General features: G+C 69.4%; 2 protein-coding genes across 9 annotated transcripts in view; both read left to right on the plus strand.

The window, feature by feature from the left end:
• The window catches only part of COL7A1 (collagen type VII alpha 1 chain), a 31,130-nt gene extending 18,454 nt beyond the window's left edge, over positions 1–12,676 (plus strand). For 3 of the 8 annotated variants that reach the window (XM_083795330.1, XM_083795329.1, XM_083795332.1), the window contains exons 63-121: positions 10–45; positions 254–325; positions 469–513; positions 703–738; positions 897–932; positions 1,045–1,149; positions 1,268–1,303; positions 1,417–1,452; positions 1,616–1,654; positions 1,758–1,793; positions 1,894–2,025; positions 2,206–2,415; positions 2,499–2,534; positions 2,716–2,760; positions 2,929–3,000; positions 3,190–3,234; positions 3,483–3,545; positions 3,982–4,026; positions 4,151–4,186; positions 4,318–4,353; positions 4,524–4,559; positions 4,681–4,725; positions 4,936–4,968; positions 5,111–5,173; positions 5,262–5,297; positions 5,401–5,481; positions 5,587–5,655; positions 5,744–5,779; positions 5,861–5,902; positions 6,005–6,049; positions 6,154–6,198; positions 6,320–6,355; positions 6,445–6,504; positions 6,646–6,771; positions 6,899–6,970; positions 7,110–7,145; positions 7,377–7,436; positions 7,569–7,613; positions 7,695–7,730; positions 7,833–7,868; positions 7,950–8,006; positions 8,133–8,204; positions 8,288–8,359; positions 8,444–8,479; positions 8,560–8,640; positions 8,716–8,769; positions 8,948–9,001; positions 9,077–9,139; positions 9,240–9,302; positions 9,495–9,611; positions 9,887–9,964; positions 10,040–10,093; positions 10,288–10,336; positions 10,445–10,492; positions 10,735–10,824; positions 11,079–11,189; positions 11,354–11,467; positions 11,589–11,768; positions 11,856–12,676. In XM_083795330.1, coding sequence (XP_083651456.1) covers positions 10–45; positions 254–325; positions 469–513; positions 703–738; positions 897–932; positions 1,045–1,149; positions 1,268–1,303; positions 1,417–1,452; positions 1,616–1,654; positions 1,758–1,793; positions 1,894–2,025; positions 2,206–2,415; positions 2,499–2,534; positions 2,716–2,760; positions 2,929–3,000; positions 3,190–3,234; positions 3,483–3,545; positions 3,982–4,026; positions 4,151–4,186; positions 4,318–4,353; positions 4,524–4,559; positions 4,681–4,725; positions 4,936–4,968; positions 5,111–5,173; positions 5,262–5,297; positions 5,401–5,481; positions 5,587–5,655; positions 5,744–5,779; positions 5,861–5,902; positions 6,005–6,049; positions 6,154–6,198; positions 6,320–6,355; positions 6,445–6,504; positions 6,646–6,771; positions 6,899–6,970; positions 7,110–7,145; positions 7,377–7,436; positions 7,569–7,613; positions 7,695–7,730; positions 7,833–7,868; positions 7,950–8,006; positions 8,133–8,204; positions 8,288–8,359; positions 8,444–8,479; positions 8,560–8,640; positions 8,716–8,769; positions 8,948–9,001; positions 9,077–9,139; positions 9,240–9,302; positions 9,495–9,611; positions 9,887–9,964; positions 10,040–10,093; positions 10,288–10,336; positions 10,445–10,492; positions 10,735–10,824; positions 11,079–11,189; positions 11,354–11,467; positions 11,589–11,768; positions 11,856–11,908 — 3,681 coding nt within the window. In that variant the 3' untranslated portion in view covers positions 11,909–12,676. Of the gene's footprint in view, positions 1–9; positions 46–253; positions 326–468; positions 514–702; positions 739–896; positions 933–1,044; positions 1,150–1,267; positions 1,304–1,416; positions 1,453–1,615; positions 1,655–1,757; positions 1,794–1,893; positions 2,026–2,205; positions 2,416–2,498; positions 2,535–2,715; positions 2,761–2,928; positions 3,001–3,189; positions 3,235–3,482; positions 3,546–3,981; positions 4,027–4,150; positions 4,187–4,317; positions 4,354–4,523; positions 4,560–4,680; positions 4,726–4,935; positions 4,969–5,110; positions 5,174–5,261; positions 5,298–5,400; positions 5,482–5,586; positions 5,656–5,743; positions 5,780–5,860; positions 5,903–6,004; positions 6,050–6,153; positions 6,199–6,319; positions 6,356–6,444; positions 6,505–6,645; positions 6,772–6,898; positions 6,971–7,109; positions 7,146–7,376; positions 7,437–7,568; positions 7,614–7,694; positions 7,731–7,832; positions 7,869–7,949; positions 8,007–8,132; positions 8,205–8,287; positions 8,360–8,443; positions 8,480–8,559; positions 8,641–8,715; positions 8,770–8,947; positions 9,002–9,076; positions 9,140–9,239; positions 9,303–9,494; positions 9,612–9,886; positions 9,965–10,039; positions 10,094–10,287; positions 10,337–10,444; positions 10,493–10,734; positions 10,825–11,078; positions 11,190–11,352; positions 11,468–11,588; positions 11,769–11,855 lie in introns of all 8 variants that reach the window. The other 5 variants (XM_083795333.1, XM_083795334.1, XM_083795331.1 and 2 more) reach the window with 5 other exon arrangements.
• Positions 12,677–12,859: 183 nt separating this feature from the next.
• Positions 12,860–14,724, plus strand: UCN2 (urocortin 2). The gene is made up of 2 exons (XM_083795351.1): positions 12,860–13,395; positions 14,063–14,724. Exons 1-2 carry the CDS (start codon positions 13,393–13,395, stop codon positions 14,522–14,524), a joined length of 465 nt encoding a protein of 154 aa, XP_083651477.1. The 5' UTR covers positions 12,860–13,392; the 3' UTR covers positions 14,525–14,724.
• Positions 14,725–14,831: the final 107 nt, after the last annotated feature.

The following is a 14,831-nucleotide window of genomic DNA, read 5'->3' on the forward strand; positions in this document are numbered from 1 at the left end:
TGTCCGCAGGGGGACCCAGGGAAGCAGGGGGACCCCGGCCGGGATGTAAGTACCTCCTGGGAGCGCGGGTTGGGGTTGTGCTCCTGCTGGGGACATCGCCCTCACAAGGCACTGCGGTCCCGCCCCGTGCTCCCTGTTCTGGGGCCGCACAGCGGGACCGTCCCCAGCCCGGGTACAGCGCCGCCGTCCCCGGCCCTGCTCCCTCCTCCCAAATTCGGCTGCAGAGGCCTCCCCCTGTCTCCTCTCCCCGCAGGGGCTGCCGGGGCTGCGTGGGGAGCAGGGCCCGCCTGGCGCCGTGGGACCCCTGGGGCCGCCCGGCCTCCCCGTGAGTACCAAACGCCCTGCGCCGCGGGGACGCGCCCTGCCCCGTGCCCTCTGTGGCTGCTCCCAGCTGGTTCTGTCTGCCTGGAGCCCCCCTGGCTCCCTGTTCTGGGGGGGGGGTCCCTCACCGCCTCTGCTTCCCACCAGGGCAAACCCGGCGACGATGGCAAGCCTGGCCTCAACGGCAAGAACGTGAGTAGGGGAGCGGGGCTTGGCTTCGGGGCACCCCCGGGGACCCTGAGGGCTGGAAACCCCAATCAGACACGAGGGTGAGGGGGGTGTGGGGCGACGGGCCCCAGCCCTGTGCCACCCAGTGCCCATGGCAGGGGCACTGGGGTCGGGCACTGGGGTCTGGCACTGGTTCACAGCCTCCATCTGCAGGGAGAAGACGGGACACCAGGAGAGGACGGGAGGAAGGTGAGGAGCAGAGCCCTGGGCCGTCCCCGTGCCCACAGTGGGCACCCCATTTCCTGGGCTCTGGGGCTGGGGACGCAACCTTCTGAGTCCTTTTCTTCTTTTTCTCTTTTTCTCTTTTTTTATTTTATTTTTTATTTTTTTTCCCTTCGCAATGCCAGGGCGATAAAGGCGATGCCGGGGCCCCTGGCAGAGACGTGAGTACCTCCGAGCTGGGGCTCCCCCGCTGCCCCGCGTGGCGGTGGGGTGTCCCCGCTGGGGACAGTGCCTGGGCACCCGTGTCCCGGGGTGACACCGCTCTCCTGGCAGGGCCGCAGCGGTGCCAAGGGTGAGCAGGGGGACAGCGGCGTGCCCGGGCCCCCCGGCCCCCCTGGCCTCCCCGGCATCCCTGGGCAGGTCGGCCCCCCAGGCCAGGTTTGTAGTCCCCAAGCCCTCGGTGCCACCCGGGGCCAGCAGGACCCCTGCCCCACGGCTGCCTTGGGGCACTGCCCCGTGTCCGTGGGTGCCATCGTGTCCCCTCCGTGTCTTCTAGGGGTCACCGGGCCTCCGCGGGGTTGCTGGACCCAAGGTAGGTGTGTTCCTGACCCCAGCCCTCCATGGCAAAGCTCTGGGGGGGACCACGCCCCAAGGGACGAGTCCTTTGGGGCCCCTGCTCCCCCCGACACCTCTGCTGTATTTCAGGGGGACCCAGGGGAGCCTGGACCGCGAGGGGAGCCGGTGAGTACCCAGCACTGAGCCCAGGAAGCTGGGAGCACCCCAGAGAACCGCAGCCCTGCCTAGGCAGCACCTCATGGATGTTAACTCTGAAACCTACTGAGGGCAGCACCAGCCTGCTCCCCTTGCCCGCCGTACATCTCATTCCCTCTCACCCTAAATATAGGGGCGACCTGGCATCCGCGGTGACCCCGGGACTGCAGTGGTGAGTTCCCCACCACCACCCCACGGGGCTGGAGGAGCCCCCAGAGCCCCAGCGGTGGCAGCGGCACGACGCCAGCTCCCTGTTTAATGTCCTTCTGTTGCAGAACGTCGAGCGTAGCCTGGAAGCCCTCGGCATCAAGGTGGGCAGGCTGGGAGCTGCCCTGCGCTTGGCGGGGCTGGGGATGGCGCCGTGACTGGGGAGCACGACCCCCTGAGCCGTGCCTCTTTCCTCCCTCCCAGGTCTCATCCCTTAAGGAGCTCACGGGTGCCTACGACGGGAGCTCGGACTCGTTTCTGCCCGTGTCCGAACGGCTGCGGGGGCAGAAGGGCAGCCGGGGGGAGCCAGGAGAGAGGGGCCCCCCGGGACGGGAGGTGAGAGCTGCTGGGCTCCGGGGGCTCCTGTGGGCACCTTCCCAGCCCCCTGCTGTGCCCAAATTCACAGCCCCGTGTCCCCCTTCCCGTCTAGCTCTGATCTGTGCATCTTGGGGTGCCCACCCCACAGCCTGGCACGGTCCTGGCTCTGGCAGCCCTGCGTGTTTTTTTTTCTTGCAGGGCTCCTTAGGCTTCCCCGGTGAGCGAGGACCCAAAGGTGACAAAGGGGACCAAGGCGCCCCCGGCCCCCAGGGCCCTGCAGGCCGGGCTGTGGGCGAGCGGGGCCCCGAGGGGCCGCCCGGGCAGCCGGGGGAGCCTGGCAAGCCGGGCATCCCGGGGGTGCCGGGCCGGGCCGGGGAGCTGGGGGAGGCCGGGCGGCCCGGCGAGAAGGTGAGTGAGGGGGTGCGGGCTGGGGGACCTGGCCCCCGTGCTTGGGGACAGCTCCGTGACCTCCCACTGCCTCCTTTCCCCAGGGCGACCGGGGTGAGAAGGGCGACCGGGGTGAGCAGGTGAGCCCAAACCAGGACAGCGTCCCAGTGTCCCCCCTCTGTCCCCCGCTGCTGTGATGGGGAGATCCCCGGGGGGCACAGGGCTGCCCCATGGGGGCCAGGGTCAGCCACGCAAGGGCTGGCTCTGCCCCGTTTTCCTCCGCTGTCCCTTTGATGCTCCCCCTATTTTCCTTATGGCTAGGGCAGAGATGGCTTGCCAGGCCCCCCAGGCCCCCCAGGGCCCAAGGTAGGTGACGGATGCTGCCGGGGACCCTCTCCAAGAGGTGCCAGTTGGTGCCTCTGTGGTGGGCGTCCACGTCTGGCCCCCCGGCACAGGGGCTCAGGGAGGGCTGTGCCACTGGGGGACCTCCCGGGGGTCCCCTGGGTGCCGGCCCTGACGGCGCTGTGCCCGCAGGCAGATGTGATGGAGGGCAGCCTGATGGGCTTCCCAGGGGAGCGCGGCCCCCCCGGACCCAAGGGAGCGAAGGTGAGTGCCCGGGGAGAAAGGAGCAGGGTGACAACGGAGCCAGCCCCCCGGAGCTGTTTGGGAACGATGTGACAACCCCACAGCTGCGACGAGCTGGGCCGGGGCAGGGGACAGCGGGTGGGCATCCCAGCTGCAGCACGTGAGGCTGGCAACATCCCCTCTTCCTCCTCCTCCTCCTCCTCCCTGCAGGGTGAGCCGGGTGCCGAGGGCGAGCGAGGACCCAAAGGAGATAAGGTCTGCGTGTAGTAAGTCTCCCGTGGCTCCTCCGCTTCTCTCTTCCTCCTGCGCTCCCTTTCCGGGCTCGGCACCAGCTCTCTGCTCTCCCCTCTCCGTGTGCTGCCAGTGAAGCCCCGGGCAGGGGCGCAGCTGGGGACGCCCCTCTCTGGGTGCAAGAGGGATGTGGGGCCAGGCGGGGGGACGGGGACGGGGACGGCCCTGCCTGCAGCGCAGGTCCCACAACCCCGCGCCTCTCCCCACTGCAGGGCGAAGGCGGGCCGCGGGGCGAGCGAGGAGAGCCTGGCGAGAAGGGCAGGGATGGCTCCCCGGTGAGTATGGCACTGGACCTCAGTCCCCATCATCCCCATGGTCTCCATCCCCATGGTCCTCGTCCTCATCCCCATGGTCCTCATCCCCATGGTCTTCATCCCTGCCTCCATCATTCCCATCCCCATCATCCCCACAGTCTCCATTCCCATCCCCATCATCCCCATGGTCTTCATCCCCATCCTCATCCTCATGCTCATGGTCTCCACCCCCAACTCCATCATCCCCATCCTCCTCATCCCCATGGTCTCCACCTCCATTTCCATCTTCCCCATCCCCCATCTCCGTTCCCGTCTCCATCTCCGTTCCCGTCTCCATCTCCGTTCCCGTCTCCATCTCCGTTCCCGTCTCCATCTCCGTTCCCGTCTCCATCTCCATTCCATCTCCACCATCCCCGTGGCCCCATCTCCACCCCACTGTCTCCACCTCTTCTTCCAGGGCCTTCCAGGAGAGAGGGGTCTGGCTGGCCCCGAGGGGAAGCCGGTGAGTGGGGATGCGGGGGGGATGTGTTCTGGGAGGGGTGGGAAGGTCCCGTGGTCCCACAGCAGCTGCCACCAGCCCCAGCGGGAGCATTCACATGTTGTTTGCCTCCTTCCCTCCCCCACAGGGCCCGCAGGGCTTTAGAGGGCCCCCCGGCCCCCCAGTAAGTACCCCGCAGCCGGGTACTGCGCAGTGGCACCGTGCTCATCCCCTGGGGAGCTTCTGGGGCAAGCGGGGCCGCTCGGAGGTGCCGGGGTCCCGCTTACCCCCTGGCTCTGACATGCTTCTTTGCAGGGCTTGCCAGGCTTCCCCGGCGTGCTGGGACGCCCGGTAGGTGTCCGCCCCCCCCTGCATGTCACCGTCCCCCTGGCTCTTGCTCCGTGGGCGCTTGGCACAGCGCATCCTGGTGGGATCTGGCCGGGCTTGTCCCTGCTTGGTGTGGGTGCCCAGAGCCACCGTGCACCGGGGATCCGCTGACCGCATCTCTTCCTCCCCCCCAGGGCAACCAGGGAGAGCCGGGGCCACCAGGACCTCCGGTAAGGACACCCCCCGTGTCCCCGTGCTGGGACCGCGCTGTCCTGCTGCCCCCTCCTCGTCCCGAGGAGCCGTGCCACCAGCAGGCACCACGAGGACATAATGTCACCTTGTTCCCTGCAGGGCACCGCTGGCCCCCCAGGGACGCAGGGCCCAGCCGGGATGAAGGTACATCATCATCATCACCACCACCACCACATTTGACCCTGCAGAAGAAAGCACGGTGCCCTGCTGGCACTGGGGGCCGTGGGGAAAAATGTGGGGCTGGTCCCCTGCTGGAGCCAGCCCCTGGGGGGTTCAGGGGACGTGGGGACGCGGTGCGGCTGCGGTGGCAGGGGCGTCGGGGCACGGGGACCGATGCAGGTGCTGTCTCCACAGGGTGACCCGGGGGAGCCTGGTGCCAGCATCCGGGTGAGCCTCCACTCCCTCCCCACCAGCACCAGCCTGGTCCCCAAACCCACAGCCCTTCCCAGGGGACAGCTGATGTCCCGGCTGTCCCAGAGAGATGTGCCAGGGTGGCATCTCCTCTCTGACCCCGCTTTTTCCATTGCAGGGCTTGCCCGGTCCCCAGGGCAGCATGGGACTGCCTGGCCCCCCTGGCCCCCCCGGCCTGGTGGTAGGTATCCGCAGGCACCCATCCCTTGAGAGCTTCCCGTCCCTGTGCCTAGGTCCTGGCTTAATTTTTGGTCGTGCCCCCATTACAGGGTCCGCAGGGTGCCCCCGGGCTGCCAGGACAAGTGGTGAGCGTGCCTTCCCCACCCGTCGTCCCGCGGGGATGCCGGCCCCCAGGGGCTGGGGGGCTGCGGGGTGTGCACAGCCCCATCCCCGCTGTGCTGTCCGCAGGGGGAGAGCGGCAAGCCGGGCGTGCCGGGCCGGGACGGCGTGTCGGGGAAGGACGGCGAGCCGGGGATGCCAGGGAAGATGGTAACGAGGCCGGTCAGCCCGGTGCCATCGCTCCGGGGCTGAGGGGCTCAGCACGGGCTGCGGAGCTTTGGCGGCCGCGGCTGAGAGCTGCGTGCTTTGTGCCAGGGTGTGCCGGGACCTTCGGGCCCTGCCGGCCCCAAAGGGGAGCCAGGGGACACCGGAGCCCCGGGGCAGGTAAGTGCAGGGCTCCCCGCAGCCTCCCCTGCTCGCCGGGACGCAGCAGAGCCCTCCTAACCTGACGCCTCTCTCCCCTGCGCCCCAGGCCATCACCGGCCCCCCCGGTGCCAAGGGCGAGAAGGTAAGGAGCTGGGGTACGTGGGGGGCCCCCACCCCGCAGCGGGCAGGGGTCCGCAGGGTGCTGAGCCTCGTGTCGCTGCAGGGCGAGCCGGCGCTGCTGGAGGGAGTGCTGCTGGGCGAGCCGGTGAGTTGGTGCCCTCAACCTCTGCACTGTGCGCCCCCAGGGTGCTGCAGCCCCCCCCCGGTGCTGCTCTCCCATCCCTAATGCCTCTCTCCCCCTCCCCAGGGATCCAAGGGTGCCCGGGGCTTGCCCGGCCCCAAGGGAGAGAAGGTGAGGAGTTGCCCCAGGCACGGAGGGGGCCGTGGGGGTCCGGTCACCTCCGCTGCCCCCCCCTAGTCACACCCCCCTGCTGTCTGCTTGTGTCCCCCTGTCAGGGGGAGCCCGGAGGATCCGGAGAGCCGGGAGACCCCGGGGAAGATGTGAGTAGGGGGCACTGGGGGGAGGGCAGCACCGTCACCTCCCAAGGGGAGCCCCCCCTTACCCCATGCCCCAGCCACCCCGCAAAACCCAGCCCTCCCTGACGGCTCCGTGTCCTTGCAGGGAGCCAAGGGGGCGTCCGGAGCCAAGGGGGAGAAGGTAAGTGTCCCTGCCGCGGGGACACGCTGCCCGGGCACCCCGTGCCCCCCAGGGGTGACCGTCCCCGTGCTCTCTGCCCCATCACGCAGGGCTCTCCCGGCGTCGGTGTGCGGGGACCACCAGGACAGGACGGGCCTCCGGGCTTGAAGGTAGCCCCTTCCCTTGTCCCTGTCCCTGTGTCCCCCGGCTCTCGCCATGCCCCAGGTGCCCGATGCCATCCTGGCCCAGCCGGACAAGGCAGAAGCACATTCCCATTTCCCTGGGCCACGTCTCTTTTCTCCCCGCTGCAGGGTGACATCGGCTTGCCAGGACCCCCAGGACCCCCGGGCTTAGCGGGCATCGCCGGGGCACCGGGACAGCCGGGCCTGAGAGGGGACAGCGGGCAGCCTGGCACGCCAGGTCCCCCGGGAGAGCGGGTAACGGCAGCGGCCAGCACCCGGCCTCGCTGACGGGGCGGCCTCGGGCAGCCCCAGCGGGGTCTCAGCAGCCCCAGTCCCGGTCCCTGCCCCGGTCCCTGCCCGCTCAGCACCGTGTCCCCACCAGGGGCTGATCGGCTTTCCCGGGAGGGACGGCGCCGCAGGACCACCAGGACCCCTGGGACCCCCGGGGCCAGCGGTGAGTAGGGGGGGCTCCGGTACTGTGGTGCCCCCAGGGCGGGGGCAGGATCTGTCCCTGGTCCCATCCTGGCCCAGGCGGGGTGACGGGGCCCTGGCACCACCTTCCCGTGGCTCGCTCACCCTCTCCTCTCTTTTAGGGCACACCTGGGGCCACTGGCCAGAAGGGTGACAAGGTGAGACCGGGGACGGCCCTATAGCACGGGGGATGTGGGGCTGCAGCCCCCACCTCGAGTGGTGCTGAGCCCGCTCTGGACGATGGCACGTGGGCACCTGCCCTGTGCCAGGCTCTTGGGGCAGTACAGGGGGGGTCACAGGATATCCCCTGGCATGGCGGGGGGGGGACACAGCACAGCTGGGGCCATGGGCAGCTGGGACGGGGACAAGATCTTGCTTTCCCCCTGCAGGGTGACCCCGGGGCCGGGCTGCCAGGAGCCAGAGGCGAGCGTGGCGACCCAGGACCGCGGGTAGGCACCACCACAGACCCCCCCCCATCCCACCACCAGCCCCCCCATGTCCCCACCTCAGGCACGGGGTGCCGCTGGGGGTGCCCCCATCCCAGACCCCTTCCCTCACATCCCCTTTTCTCCTCCTCCCAGGGTGAAGACGGGCGCCCGGGGCTGGCAGGTGATCGCGGGCCGACGGTACGTACCCAAAGCTCGCTGCCCCCCCCCAGCTGTGTGTGTGTGTCCCCCCCCCAACCAGCCCTCTCCTCTGTCCTGCAGGGCTTGCCTGGGGCCCGAGGGGAGCGCGGGGACAAGGTAAGGGACCCCCCCGGGGGCTGAGGGACTGGGAGGGGGGGACGTCTCCCCAGGGAGGTGCTGACCCTCCCATCTCCACATCTCACCGTCCCGTCCCCGCAGGGAGACGTCGGGGCCATGGGGCCCAAGGGAGACAAGGTGAGACCCTGGGGCTGGGGTGGTGGCGGGGGGGCACAGCAGTGCCGTGCCCCCACCCTGCTCAACCCAAATCTCTCACAGGGCGATAGCGTCGTGGTGGAGGGGCCCGCCGGGGCGCGGGGCAGCAAGGGGGAGCCGGTAAGAGATGGGGGGCTCCTCGCTGCCGGGGGGCGCGTTGTCCCCACGGTCCTGCCCTGGGGAGCTGGCTCCCCCCATCCCAACGTGCATCTCCCTGACCCCATCCCTCCGCTTCCCCCTCTGCAGGGAGAGCGTGGCCTGAAGGGCTCAGAAGGGGACAAGGGGGACAAGGGCGAGCAGGGCATGCCCGGAGAGAAGGTATGGGGCTGGGGGACGGGGGACTGGAGGGCTGGGGGACACACAGGAGGGGGCGTCCCCGTGCCCCACGTTTCTGCTTGCAGGGGGCGAGGGGCGAGCAGGGCGAGAAGGGCTCCACGGGCTTCCCCGGGGCACGCGGCCCCGGCGGGCAGAAGGTAAGGGGCTGGGCACCCACTGGGGGTGCTGGGGGTGCTGGGGTCACCGTCCCCTGGCCTGAGCCCTTCCTTTGCCTTCGCCAGGGAGAAGTCGGCGTGCCAGGGGAGCCGGGAGAGCCGGTGAGGAGACACGTCTCGGTGCTGCCGCCACGCTGCGATGGGGCAGGATGGGTCCCCATCACGCTGTGCGCTTCCCGCAGGGCCAGCCCGGCCGGGATGGCATCGCTGGAGCCCGGGGAGAGAAAGGGGACGTGGGGTACCTGGGCATGCGTGGCCCCAAGGTGGGTCGTCCCCGCTGCACGACGGCCAGCACCCGTGCAGGCCGGGCAGGGCGCTGACTCCCCCCGTTCCCACAGGGTGACCGCGGCATGAAAGGCGCCTGCGGCCTCGACGGGAACAAGGGCGAGAAGGTGAGTGGGTGCCCACGCTGCGGAGCCCCTCCGTCCGTCCCTCCGCCACCGGGGATGGCTGAGCCCAGACCTCAGCCCCACAGAGGCGTCACAGGGACCCCGGTGAGGGTCCCCTGCTCGGGGTGAGCCCCGAGGGTGAGGACTGACGCCCACCCTGCCTCTCTCCTGCCTGCTGTAGGGAGAGCCGGGGCTGCCGGGGCGCTCGGGACTGCCGGGGAGGAAAGGCGAGCCGGTAAGCGCCGGGGTGGCACTGGGATGGGGTGCGGATGCACAGCGGGGGCTCACCGATGTCTGCTTCATCCCGCAGGGAGAGCTGGGGCTGTCAGGAGTGCCGGGGGTCCCCGGGAAGGAGGGACTCATGGGACCCAAGGTAGGGCAGGGTTTGGCAGGGAGAACCATGCTGGGACCTTGGGGATTGTCCTGGGGCTGCTCCCCTCCATCCCCCACCGCCTGCGCCTTCCTCTCCCCAGGGCGACCGGGGATTCGACGGGCAGCAGGGAGCCAAAGGAGACCAGGGGGAGAAAGGAGACCGGGTGAGCGGGCTGGGAGGGGACGTATCCATCGCACTGCTTTGGCTTCACCAGCATCAAGCCTTGTTCCGTGGGGCATCGGAGCCTGATGCTCCCAAAAGCCGGTGCTCTGGGGGCACCCCAGCTGTGGGGACAGAGCATGGCCCCGGTGCCTGCTCTGGGACGTCTCCAGCCCGTCCCTCTGCTCTCCCGCAGGGTGCTCCAGGCGTTATCGGTGCCCCCGGCCCCCGGGGCAGTGACGGGGCTCCTGGCCCCCCCGGCCCCCCAGGCAGCATTGGCCCTCGAGGTCCCGAGGGCATGCAGGGCCAGAAGGTGAGTCCGTGCTGCGGTGGGGGCAGGACCTGTCCCCGGAGAGACCAAGGAGGCGGCGGCATCAGGAGTCGTGTCCCAGCTCCGTACCTGCCCTGCCAGCTCCATGGCTTTGGGGACCTCCCTTGTGTCCCCCTGCCCAGGGAGGGGACAGGGGAGGGGAGGTTTGGGACCCTTCTCCTGGGGCTGGGCTGGACCCAGGGCACCGGGGAGGGCAGGGAGACTCCGGGGCTCGCAGGGGAGCCACCGGCCAGACCCTGAGCCCGTGTCCTTTGCAGGGGGAGAGAGGCCCCCCCGGGCAGGCGGTGATGGGGGCTCGCGGCGTGCCCGGCATCCCCGGCGAGCGAGGAGAGCAGGTGGGTGAGCGGGCACCCGGCCCTGCCCCGGGGAGCCCCGGGGGCGGCTCCCACCTCTGCTCTGCTTGTCCCTAGGGCAGTCCAGGTGCTGAGGGGCTCCGCGGGGAGAAGGGGGAGCCGGGCATGACGGTAAGGGGCTGGGGGACCCCGGCACGGGGGTGACGGGCTGGGAAGGGCACCGCATCTGTCCCACTGATGATGATGGAGGAGCATGCCCCACCTCCGGGCTCTGCTCAGCACGTGAGCCCGGGGGAAAGTTTTCCCCGTCTCTAATCCCAATTTCCCTTGTGACACACATCGTTCCCCCCCCTGCTCGTCGGCAGGAGGAGGAGATCCGGGCCTACGTCAGGCAGGAGATGAGCCAGCACTGCGGTGAGCATCCCCTGCCTGCCCTGGGGCTGGGGGTCTGTCCCCACAGCCCCTAATCCCCGCAGCCCCTGACCCCCCCAGCCCCTAACCCCTGCCCCGTCTGTCCCACAGCGTGTGGAGGGCAGCTCCCGCGGCGCCTGGATTCCCGTGAGCACTCAGGTTGTGTCCCCGTCCCTTTCCCTGTGCCCCTGCCCCTCTTGGCTGCGCTTCCAGATAGGCCACCATTTTTGGGGGGGTCTGGAGGCCACTGGGACCCCCTGGGACCCCTTGGTCCTTGCTGTGGTGTTGGGAGCCAGAGCCGGGACAGGCGAGCTGGCTGGGGATGGGGGCACAGTGATGGGTGGGATGGGGCACGGGGGCTGCGGGGGGGCACGGGAAGAGCTGGGGGCTTTGTCTCCAAGGAGGCTGGGGGAGCCAGGCCAGGAGCATCCTTCACGCTGCCCACGGAGGAGGAAGAAGTGTCCGCCAGGAGAGGGAACGCGGCCAAACAGGTGATGGAGAGCCTGGAACCCCCTCCCAAGAGGAGCCGTGTGGCATCCCTGCTGTGCCCGGGGCTGGCAGCAGGGACCTCCGAGCCTCTGGGGGACGCGGTGCCCCCAGCACCCCATCCCTGGGCTGCAGCAGTGCCCGGGAGGTGCTGGGCTGCTCTGCACCCTCAAGGGGAGGGTTTCCCTTGGGGAGCAGCAGAAAAGTGCCCCAGGGTCCCCTCGCATCCCACTGATGCCTGTGCTGTCCTCTCCCCCAGGTCTGTTTTCCCAGTACCCCCCCACCCAGCCTCTCCCTGCTCCCAGCGCTCACCTCGTCCCTGTGCTGAAGCTGTCACATGCCGAGGAGGAGGAGGAGGAGGAGGAGGAGGGTTAGTGCCATCCCTCTGCTTTTTGTCACCGTCCCTTTTACCCCTGCTCTGCGGGTGCCCAGCCCTTTGCTCACCAGTACCTGGGGGTGCCCAAACCCCCACAGGGCTGCGAAGGGCAGGGTGGGGGGGTGACGGGGGCTGCTCACGGCGGGTGCTGCCTGCAGGGCAGGACAGGCGCGTCCTCATGGACACCAACGACCTGGAGTACGACAGCACCTACGCGGATGAAGAGGAGGAGGACTACGAGGCAGACAGCTCGGAGCAGCCTGCCGCTGACGGTGAGCTCCCGCTGCCCGCAGGGAGAGCAGCTGGGCCGGAGGTGCCGCGGTGCGGGGCTGCCCCGTGCCTCCAGCACCGCTGCACCCCGTGCGCCCTCACCGCCGCCCCGTGTCCCCGCAGCCTCGCCCTGCGGGCAGCCCCTGGACGAGGGGGGCTGCGAGCGCTACACGCTGCGCTGGTACTACAGCCAAAGAGCCGCCGAGTGCCGGCCCTTCGTCTACAGCGGCTGCGGGGGCAACACCAACCGCTTCGGCAGCCGCCGGGAGTGCGAGCTGCGCTGCGGGCAGCAGACGGGGGCAGGTAGGCACGGCACGGCACGGCACGGCACAGGCTGTGTTAACATGGAGCAGGGACGATGCTCTGACGCCACCTCGCCTCTCTCCGCAGGTGCCCCCCGGGGCGGCGCTGGCAGCGCTGCGGGCGGGCGGCCGGAGGCGTAGGGCGGGCAGCGTCCCCTCGTCCAGGGCTGCCCGGCTGCTGCTCGGGATGGAGCTGGGCTGCCCCGGCCCCCCGCAGGAACCTGGTGCTATTTCTAACGTCTCTTTTTTGTTGCTCATGGGTTCTTCCCTTCACCTTTCGTTTTGTCGCCCACTAAGGTGAAATCTTTATCAAATTGGAGATCGGCCCCTTCGCAAGCCTTTCGCCCCCCCCCCCCTCTCCAAACCCGAGCCTTCTCAGGCTGCTGCTGGTTTGGGTTTTAACTTATTTGCTGCCGCTGGGACAGCTCCTGGCCCCGTGTCCCCTCTTGGGCTGCCTGGAGCTGGGACTGGGCATGGCTGGGCCCCCTCCCCGCCTCCATCACCCTCATCCCCGAGGTCGAAGGCTCCCCTCTTGCCCCCTTGCCCCTCCAGGAACTGCCTCCTGCTCCGTCCCCGGCCGAGGCGGTGCCTCCCTGCACAACCCCCTGCCCGCCCCAGCCACCCGCTCCATTTGAATAAATTTCACCTCGCCCAGGACCTGGTTCCCCTTGGGCGGGCGCGCTGGCTTGGCAGCACCCTGCCAGCGCCACGCCTGCCCCCAACCCGGGAGCCGTCAGGGAAACCCTGAGGATGGTGCTATGTTAGAGGAGGTTCCTGCCCGCCTGCGCGCCCCCGAAGGCTTTGGGAAGGCGACGCGGGCTCCTCCGCGTGCTGCTGCTCTGTGTATATCTGTATACAGCGAATGTATATGTGTATCACGGCGGGACAGTAAAGGTGTGCTCACGGAAAGGCGCCCTGCTTCTTGGTGCGTCGCCTCTCCCCTCGCAGCCCGTGTCCCCCCCCCAAGGGGCTGTCCCCACCCCGGGGACCCCGGTGCCCGCTCCCTGCCCGTGGCTGACGCACGCGGGCACGTGGGGCTGCGGTTCTGCGCGATGTGTGGGGTGAATCAGTGCCTCCGTCTAATTTTGGCTGCTCTGACCAGCCGGGGGGTGAGTTCCTGCCCCGTCTCTGGGAGAAGGAACAGAGCCCCCGTTATTTCCTCTCTCCGCCAGCCTGTGGGCAGGGGGCAGGGGGAGAACCCTGGGCGGGCAGCTCTGCTGTGCTGGCTCTGTGCCACGGCCAGCCCCAGCCTCAGCACCCTTGGGTGCTCCCAGAGCCTCCCTCCGACATCAGGCTCAGCCCACGGGAGGGCTCGGTTAGCTGGAGAAACATCCCCTCGCGTGTCTGACGTGAGCTAATTACGCCTGAGCCGCACCAAGCCCCTAGAATCCCCTCCAAACCCAGCCCTCGTGTCGCGAGGGGGGCAACCACCCACTCCCGGTCCGGGGTGATTTCATCTGTGATTAGGCAAAATGTATTAATAACATCCCCCGCCGCGTGTCGCCGGGGGGGCGGGAGGTGGAGCTGGGGCAGGATAAGAGCCGGGGCTCGGCGGGGACCGGGGCAAACCCCCAGCTGCCACCCCTGCACCCCGAGAGCCTCAGGGGGACGAGGACCCGCTGGAAATGGTGAGGCTGCACCCCACGGTGCTGCTTTCGGGGGAATTTACCTGGGAAATGGGTCACGGGGGCTTGGATGCTTTTCGCCACCCTCTTTCCAGACAATCCAGCTGCCGCCGGCTGCCTGCTCCGGTGCTTTCCAAAGGGTTTCCACCCAGGAGATGAGTTGCAGGAGGCTGGATGCTTTTTGTTGTCCTCTTTCCAGCTTTTTTTCTAGCCAGCCCCGGGAGGAGCGCGGGGTCCCGGGCAGAGGAGGATGCTGAGGATGCGGCGCACGTGGCCGCGCTCGCGCCCTCGTCACCCCGCTGCTTATTTTAGCCAAATTGCTTCATGTCCCATCCGGCCGGGCAGCTTCTGCCCCAGATAGCTGGGCACCCCCCGCGGGGGTGGCACCCACTGGGGACAGCGTGTGAGGAGGTGGCGGTGGCGTGAGCCCCGCTGCCCACGTCACGCGTCCCCGGCCAAAGGGCAGGTGTTGCGGGACGGGGAGCGGCTGCGGGAGGAGACGCCGCTGTCCCTGGGTGTCCCCTGCCACCGCCCGGCCCTGGGTGGCAAAGGGCTGGGGGGGGGCCGAAAGGGAGGGGACGGGGGCATCTGGATGGGGGCAGCAGGGGGGACAGGGACAGGGACACATCCTGGGGGGTGATGCTGAGCGCGGGCTCTGTGCTCCCCGCAGGCTGCGCTGTGCCGCAGGGTGCTGCTGCCCGTCCTGCTGCTGCCCTGGGTGAGCACCGGGCAGGGGCTGAGCCTCCCGTGGGACCCGGCGGTGCCCGACGCACCGGCACGCTTCCCCTGGGACGGGGGCGAGCCGGCCGCCTGGGAAAACATGGGCACCAAGGGGCTGCTGCAGGGTCTCCCCAAAAGAAGCGACCACAACTCCGTGGAAGGCTCCGAGCCGGACCAAGCCACCCTGCTGCTAGAGGAGTCCATGAGAAAAGCCTTCCCCTGGCTGGCGAGCCCTGGGGCCGGCGGGCACGCGCCGGTAAAAAAGAGCAGCGCGGCGAAAAAGGTGTCCCTGTCCCTCGACGTCCCCACGCACATCCTGAAAATCCTGCTCGACCTGGCCAGGGAGAAGGAGCTGCAAGCCAAGGCGGCCGCCAACGCCGAGCTGATGGCCCGCATCGGGCGCAGGAGGTGACGGCCCAGCCTCCCGGAGAGCACCCGCGGCACCGGTGGCCGTCCCCGTGCCGGCACCGGCCCCAGCCCCGACCTCAGAGCAAACTCATCCCCAGGACGTGCTGCCCGGGGGCTGGCGGTGAGCAAGCAGCAGCCACGGAGGGGGTGTGTTAATGGCCCCAAAATCGGGGAAAGGAGCAGCCGGGGCTGGCACCCCCACGCCGGGCGAGGTGGCTTCCTCGTCCCCATGTCCTGGCGTGCCCCAAAAGGACACATCCGCACCAGGGACACACGGGTTTTCCACGTACCTTCTGTCTGTACACCTACAA

The sequence above is a fragment of the Anser anser genome, assembly GCF_964211835.1.
Source record: "Anser anser genome assembly, chromosome: 12".
Lineage (NCBI taxonomy): Eukaryota > Metazoa > Chordata > Aves > Anseriformes > Anatidae > Anser > Anser anser.